The sequence below is a fragment of the Danio aesculapii genome, chromosome 7 (genome assembly GCF_903798145.1).
Source record: "Danio aesculapii chromosome 7, fDanAes4.1, whole genome shotgun sequence".
Taxonomy (NCBI): domain Eukaryota; kingdom Metazoa; phylum Chordata; class Actinopteri; order Cypriniformes; family Danionidae; genus Danio; species Danio aesculapii.
Window position 1 is genome coordinate 55,913,126 of NC_079441.1, and position 8,079 is coordinate 55,921,204.

The 8,079-nt window shown below is 39.6% G+C and overlaps 1 protein-coding gene across 1 annotated transcript; it reads left to right on the forward strand.

The window, feature by feature from the left end:
• Positions 1–242: 242 nt before the first annotated feature.
• Positions 243–5,999, forward strand: LOC130231460 (uncharacterized; the record flags this gene model as incomplete). The annotated part of the gene is made up of 6 exons (XM_056460793.1): positions 243–293; positions 464–524; positions 632–648; positions 1,610–1,665; positions 2,279–2,388; positions 5,887–5,999. Coding segments are annotated over 6 exons (408 nt in total), but the record flags the coding sequence as incomplete, so codon positions are not given.
• Positions 6,000–8,079: the final 2,080 nt, after the last annotated feature.

The following is an 8,079-nucleotide window of genomic DNA, read 5'->3' on the forward strand; positions in this document are numbered from 1 at the left end:
GCAAAAAAACAGTCAAAGAGCAAAAGGAATTGCAAAAAAAAGAGCAAAAGGATGAGCGAAAAAAGAGCAAAAGGAAGAGTGAAAAAAGAGCAAATGAGCAAAAGGAAGAGGAAAGGAAAAGCAAAAGAGCAAAAGGAAGAGCAAAACAGCAAAAGGAAGAGCGAAAGAAAGAAGGAAAGAGCAAAAGGAAGAGCAAAAAAACAGCAAAAGGAAGAGTGAAAGAAAGAAAAGAGCAAAAGGAAGAGAAAAAAGAGCAAAAGGAAGAGCAAAGAAAAGTGAAAGAAAGAAGAAGAGCAAAAGGATGAGAAAAAAAGAACAAAAGGAAGAGCGAAAGAAAGAGGAAAAGAGCAAAAGGAAGAGCGAAAAAAGAAAAAGAGCAAAAGGAAGAGCGAAAGAAAGAGGAAAAGAGCAAAAGTAAGAGCAAAAAAAAAGAGCAAAGGAGCAAAAGGAAGAGCAAAAAAAGAGCAAAAGGAGAAGCGAAAGAAAGAGCGAAAGAGCAAAAGGAAGACCAAAAAAGAGCAAAAGTAAGAGCAAAAGAAAGAGCAAAAGAGCAAAAGGAAGAACGAAAAAAGAGCAAAAGAGCAAAAGGAAGAGCAAAAACACAGCAAAAGAACAAAAGGAAGAGCGAAAGAAAGAGGAAAAGAGCAAAAGGAAGAGCGAAAAAAGAAAAAGAGCAAAAGGAGAAGTGAAAGAAAGAGCGAAAGAGCAAAAGGAAGACCAAAAAAAGCAAAAGAGCAAAAGTAAGAGCAAAAGAAAGAGCAAAAGGAAGAACGAAAAAAGAGCAAAAGAGCAAAAGGAAGAGCAAAAACACAGCAAAAGAGCAAAAGGAAGAGAGAAAAAAAGAGCAAAAGGAAGAGTGAAAAAAGAGCAAAAGAGCAAAAGAAAGAGCGAAAGAGCAAAAGGAAGAGTGAAAATAGAGCAAAAGAGCAAACAGAAGACCGAAAAAAAAGCAAAATAGCAAAAGAAAGAGTGAAAGAAAGAGCGAAAGAGCAAAAGGAAGGGCAAAAAAAGAGCAAAAGAGCAAAAGGATGAGCGAAAAAAGAGCAAAAGGAAGAGTGAAAAAGAGCAAATGAGCAAAAGGAAGAGGGAAGGAAAAGTGAAAGAGCAAAAGGAAGATCAAGAAAAAGAGCAAAGGAGCAAAAGGAAGAGCGAAAGAAAGAAAGAGCAAAAGGAAGAGCAAAAAAAGTGCAAAAGGAAGAGTGAAAGAAGGAAAAGAGCAAAAGGAAGAGAAAAAAGGAGCAAAAGGAAGAGCAAAGAAAAGTGAAAGAAAGAAGGAAAGAGCAAAAGGAAGAGAAAAAAAGAACAAAAGGAAGAGCAAAAAAGAGCAAAAAACAGCAAAAGAGCAAAAGGAAGAGCGAAAAAAGAAAAAGAGCAAAAGGAAGAGCGAAAGAAAGAGGAAAAGAGCAAAAGTAAGTGCAAAAAAAGAGCAAAGGAGCAAAAGAAGAGCGAAAAAAGAGCAAAAGGAGAAGCGAAAGAAAGAGCGAAAGAACAAAAGGAAGACCAAAAAAGAGCAAAAGTAAGAGCAAAAGAAAGCAAAAGAGCAAAAGGAAGAACGAAAAAAGAGAAAAAGGAAGAGCAAAAAAACAGCAAAAGAGCAAAAGGAAGAGAGAAAAAAAGAGCAAAAGGAAGAGTGAAAAAAGAGCAAAAGAAAGAGCAAAAGGAAGAGTGAAAATAGAGCAAAAGAGCAAACAGAAGACCGAAAAAAAAGCAAAATATCTAAAGGAAGAGTGAAAGAAAGAGCGAAAGAGCAAAAGGAAGGGCAAAAAAAGAGCAAAGGAGCAAAAGGAAGAGCGAAAAAAGAGCAAAAGAGCAAAAGGAAGAGCGAAAGAAAGAGGAAAAGAGCAAAAGTAAGTGCAAAAAAAGAGCAAAGGAGCAAAAGGAAGAGCGAAAAAAGAGCAAAAGGAGAAGCGAAAGAAAGAGCGAAAGAACAAAAGGAAGACCAAAAAAGAGCAAAAGTAAGAGCAAAAGAAAGCAAAAGAGCAAAAGGAAGAACGAAAAAAGAGCAAAAGGAAGAGCAAAAAAAAGAGCAAAAGGAAGAGAGAAAAAAAGAGCAAAAGGAAGAGTGAAAAAAGAGCAAAAGAAAGAGCAAAAGGAAAAGTGAAAATAGAGCAAAAGAGCAAACAGAAGACCGAAAAAAAGCAAAATATCTAAAGGAAGAGTGAAAGAAAGAGCGAAAGAGCAAAAGGAAGGGCAAAAAAAGAGAAAAGGAGCAAAAGGAAGAGCGAAAAAAGGAGCAAAAGAGCAAAGGAAGAGTGAAAAAAGAGCAAATGAGCAAAAGGAAGAGGAAAGGAAAAGCGAAAGAGCAAAAGAGCAAAGGAAGAGCAAAAAAAGAGCAAAGGGGCAAAAGGAAGAGTGAAAGAAAGAGCAAAAGGAAGAGCAAAAGGAAAAGTGAAAGAAAGAAAAGAGCAAAAGGAAGAGAAAAAAATAGTAAAAGGAAGAGCAAAGAAAAGTGAAAGAAAGAAGAAGAGCAAAGGAAGAGAAAAAAAGAACAAAAGGAAGAGCAAAAAAAGAGCAAAAAACAGCAAAAGAGCGAAAGGAAGAGCAAAAGAGAAAACGGAAGAGCGAAAAAAAGAAAAAGAGCAAAAAGAAGAGCAAAAGAAAGAGGAAAAGAGCAAAAGTAAGAGCAAAAAAGGAGCAAAGGAGCAAAAGGAAGAGCGAAAAAAGAGCAAAAGGAGAAGCGAAAGAAAGAGCGAAAGAGCAAAAGGAAGACCAAAAAAAGAACAAAAGAGCAAAAGTAAGAGCAAAAGAAAGAGCAAAAGAGCAAAAGGAAGAACAAAAAAAGAGCAAAAGAGCAAAAAGAAGAACAAAAAAGAGCAAAAGGAATAGTAAAAGATAGATGAAAAGAGCAGAAGGAAGAGCAAAAAAAGAGCAAAAGGAAGAGTGAAAAAAGAGCAAAAGGAAGGGCGAAAGAAAGAGCGAAAGAGCAAAAGGAAGAGCAAAAAAAGAGCAAAAGAAAGAGCAAAAAAAGAGGAAAAGAAAGAGCGAAAAAAGGAGCAAAAAAGCAAAAAAAGAGCAAAAGGAAGAGCAAAAAAACAGCAAAAGAGCAAAAGGAAGAGCGAAAAAAGAGCAAAAGAGCAAAAGGACGAGCAAAAAAGAGCAAAAGTAAGAGCAAAAAAACAGTCAAAGAGCAAAAGGAAGGGCAAAAAAAGAACAAAAGACCAAAAGGAAGAGCAAAAAAATAGTAAAAAAGCAAAAGAAAGAGCGAAAAAAGAGCAAAAGGAAGAGTGAAAGAAGGCGGAAAAGAGCAAAAGGAAGAGCAAAAGAAGAGCAATAGAGCAAAAGAAACAGTAAAAGAAATAAGAAAAGCACTAAAAGAAGAGCAAAAAAGAGCAAGAAAGCAAATGCAAGCATGAACGAACAGCAAAAGAGCCAAAGTAAGAGCAAAAGAAAGAGCAAAAGAGCAAAAGGAAGAGCAAAAAAGAGCGAAAGGAAGAGCAAAAGAAAGAAGATAAGAGCAAAAGGAAGAGCAAAAGGAAGGGCGAAAAAATAGCAAAACAGCAAAAGGAAGAGTGAAAAAAATAGCGAAAGAAAGAGTGAAAAAAGAGCAAAAGGAAGGGCAAAAAAAGAGCAAAAGGAAAAGAGAAAAGAGAAAAAGAGCAAAGGGAAAAGGTCAAAAATAGAGCAAAAGATCAAAATGAAAAGCAAAAAAAGAGCAAAAGGAAGAGCAAAATGAAGAGCGAAAGAAAGAGGAAATGAGCAATAGGACGAGCGAAAAAAGAGCAAAAGAGCAAAAGGAAGAGCGAAAAAAGAGCAAAAGATCTAAAGGAAGAGCTAAAAGGAGCAAAAGAGCAAAAGGAAGAGTGAAAAAAAGAGCAAAAGGGCAAAAGAATGAAAGAAAGAGCGAAAGAGCAAAAGGAAGAGTGAAAAAAGAGCAAAAGAGCAAACAGAAGACCGAAAAAGGAGCAAAATAGCAAAAGAAAGAGTGAAAGAAAGAGCGAAAGAGCAAAAGGAAGGGCAAAAAAAGAGCAAAAGGAAGAGCAAAAAAGAGCAAAAGAGCAAAAGGAAGAGTGAAAATAGAGCAAATGAGCAAAAGGAAGAGGAAAGGAAGAGCGAAAAAGCAAAAGGAAGAGCAAAAAAAGAGCAAAACAGCAAAAGGAAGAGCGAAAGAAAGAAGGAAAGAGCAAAAGAAATATCAAAAAAAGAGCAAAAGGAAGAGTGAAAGAAAGAAAAGAGCAAAAAGAAGAGAAAAAAAGAACAAAAGGAAGAGCAAAGAAAGAGCAAAAAACAGCAAAAAAAAAAGCAAAAGGAAGAGCAAAAGGAAGAGCAAAAAAAGAAAAAGAGCAAAAGGAAAAGGGCTTTATTAAAAGTTTTTGTATTAAAACAAAGATTACTATTTTATACATAAAATTTTAACTTAAAAACTGAGCAACACATTAAGAACACAATGTTAAAAAAGAAAAACTGTGTGTCAGAACAGCATGAACAAACTAAAAGCATGTACAACTAAAAACTCGTGCTATATTTTGGGGGTCTGGTTTGTACATGGGAAAAATTTTATTTGTGCAGTGAGTCAGAGAACAGAACAGTGGTAAACAAGTTTATCTCAATTACAAAATGGTTCACTTACGTTTGTTAAACAACGTGTAAAACCTACTTTACAGTACCTGATGTGTTTTGATGAAATCTCAGATGAAATGTATGGTAAAAATCAAGTAAAAATAATCATCATGTTTTGAAATTTGCAAATGCTGTTTGTCATCTTTGTTAAGCTTTCAAACTAATATGTTAACCTACTACAAGTATAAAGCTGTAGAAAATTAAGTGGATCCATTTTAAGACCAACACAACAAGCAGTGGTCATAATATATTTGTATCAGAAAAAACTAAAGCAAACAAACCGTATGATTACTTTTACACGTTGATGCATCATTGTGTTTTTAACTATTTTGTATACAAAAAGACAATCTAAAAGAATCCCATACACTTACTTTCAAACTATTGTTAAAGCTAATGTTTTAGCCATCTGAAAACTGCAACAACAAACAAAACAGGATCGCTTATAAAGCTGTAATATAGCATTTACAATTAAAAATGTCACTATAGCTAAGAGATGATTTCATATGCCATATTCATTTTAATCGTAGTATATATTAGTACACCGTTTGTAGAAACACTTTTGTAGCAACACAAAAATGTATAACACTATTATGAAGAATCATTTACAGTAGTGTGTAACATCATAGATTTAAGAAAAACTTACATGTGTAAAACACAGTGTGTTAAAAAGTGCAAAAATAACTATTGCTAAAGAGTAATAGTAAAACATACTTAAATGTTATGGGTGTTTTCTTCAGAGAGAATCATTTAAATGGATGTTTGTCAAAACAAAAATTCAGTCAAACAAGTTATTCAATATTGTTAGTAAATAAAATATGTTTGTTACGTCCTTTTAGATGTTAATATTAAAAATATAATAGTTGAGTGTGTGTGTAACAAATGGAGGGAGAAAGAAACGACTGAAGAACCAAATATCACAGCAATTGTTTATTGCCCATACTTCCAGTGAAACCAGTGAAAATATATTATACAGTGAAATAAAAATATTTACAATAAATAAATAAATTACCTAGGGGGGGAGAGGAAGTAGTTAGATGTGCTTAAAGAAACATCTTCAACGTACCAAACGTCTTAACTAAACTACTCTAACTAAAAACAAAACATACACAAAACAGCACATTCTCCTGAACCTAATGAACTAATACAAAAGATAAATCTCGGTGTTGAATATGTATATCGCGCGACTCACTCACTCCTACAACCTCTCCGAGGTATCACTCAAATACATCAGTAACTGGACAAGTTCACAAGCAAACACATTGCACTTTCAGATCTCAAAACTTTAGACAAGAGAATTAACCACAAGCAAAACACATTCTCTCAGATTAGCCTTCGCAAGAGAGACTGCCCTCGCAAGAGAGATTGTCCTCACAGAGACCCACAGAAAGAGTAAGAGCGAGAAGGAGCGAGAGATGGAAAGAGATATGGCCCGTTTCCACTGAGTGGTATGGTACGGTACGGTTCGGTTTGGTACGCTTTTATGGCCGTTTCCACTGTCAAAAAGCATACCGAACCGAACCATACCGTACCACTTTTTCGGCACCCTTTCGAAAGGGTACTGTGGTGGGGAGAGCGTGGTCGAACACCCAGAAAGGGGGGAGAGTGAGTGGAGACACCGGCGGCTGGTCAGTAGACCAATCAGAAATAATTAATAACACCTGCTTTCTGTAGTGATTGGGCCGTAGAGACGGAACCCGGGGAGAAGAAGAGACCTCACTGCTAAGATGACCACTCCATCAATCAGTCTGTTTGCGGAAGTGATCCAGGCGCTCGCGGTCCTCCACCGTGAACAGCACCAGGAAATCCTGGATATCCGGGCCGAGCAAGAAGAGCGCTTCAAAGTCCTGGTGGAGGCCCAGCACGAGGACCGCGAGCTCGTCTGGAGTCTGCTGGACCGGGAGATCCAGCCCGCGGTAACATCGGCCACCCACCCTCCCATAACGCTACACAAAATGGGTGGCAGCGGGCCAATTGGCCGGTAAGAATCATCCAGCTGCTGTCGGGCAAAGCCCAGACCACCGCACAGCAGCTACCAGGCCGAGGATCTCCTGGACTATGCTCACCTGAAGCGAGCCATAATCGTATTTGCCCAGCAGCTCCGTGACGCCTGCCGCAGATGGCTGGTACAGGATGACAGAACCATCGCCCAGGTCGTAGATGCCGTGGTACTGAAGCAGTTTATCGCCCGCCTTCCCTCCCGAACATTGGAGTGGGTCCAGTGCCACCGGCCAGACGATCTGGACACGGCCATCCAGCTGGCGGAGGATCACCTGGTAGCGAGGTCCAGGGTCGGCGAAGTAACCTCTCTCTCTCTCTCTCCCTGTCCCTCCTCTGTTTCTCTCTCCTCCCACTCCCAGGCCCAGATCGAGGGGACCGCCCATTCCGGCTCCCCGGAGGCGAACCCCAGGCCCGGACCCTCATCGCTTCACGCCTCCCTGGGACGCCTATCGGGACAGAGACGGGGAGGCACGAATGGTCGCAATGGATTATCAAATACCGGTGAGTATTAAGGGGGACACCTATCAGGCATTGGTGGATTCAGGTTGTAACCAAACCTCTATCCACCAATGCTTGGTGCAACGCTCGGCATTGGATAAGAGCCGCATGGTTCAGGTAAGGTGTGTGCACGGAGAGGTAAGACACTATCCGCTAACGGCTATGAAAATTCAATTCAGGGGGAAAAAGCATAATGTGGAGGTAGCGGTTAATCCACACCTCAAACACCCGCTAATCTTGGGGATGAATTGACCTGATTTTAACAAATTATTGGGAATCTTAAGCGCGGGTGTGTCTTGGAAAAAAAAATCGCCGAATAGGGGATGGGTCGCTCAGCTGGGGGAATCCCAAGGCATGACGTCACGCGCTGACTCAGGGGCAGGGCCGGGAATTTCCCGTGGAAAGACTTTCCCCTAGAGAAGACTGAGCTGAGACATGCACTCGAAAGAGTGCAGGTCATTGATGGGAGAAACCTCCAGTCTGATCGACCCCTGTCCTATCCGTATTTTAAGATTATTAATGACAGGGTGTATCGAGTGACTCAAGACACTCAAACAAAGGAAGATACAACCCAATTATTAGTACCAAAGAGCCGTCGGGAAATGCTTTTCCAGGCGCTCTAATCCCATGGCCGGACATTTAGGTCAAGCGGCCACTCTAAATTGCCTCATGACCCGATTCTTTTGGCCGAGCATTCACGGTGATTAGGCTTGTGCCGGTATTCGGTAATGCGATAAATCACGGTAATGAATATGCACGATATTGCTATCGTGGGCACTTCAAAATACCGTGAAAAATAATAGATCCGAATTTATATTCTTAGAACGCGCCTTAGCTTATTTTCCATCAACTGCTTGAAGAAACACTGCGTATATGCTGCGCAGAACTGATGCGCACTCTGATGTAAACAATCCCCACATGTAGAAGCCTTGTGTGCAGGCAGTGCGCGCCGCCGCTGCCACCGCACTATAATCCACACACGCAGGGGCGGACTCTCCATCTGGCAGACCGGGCACTTTCCTGGTG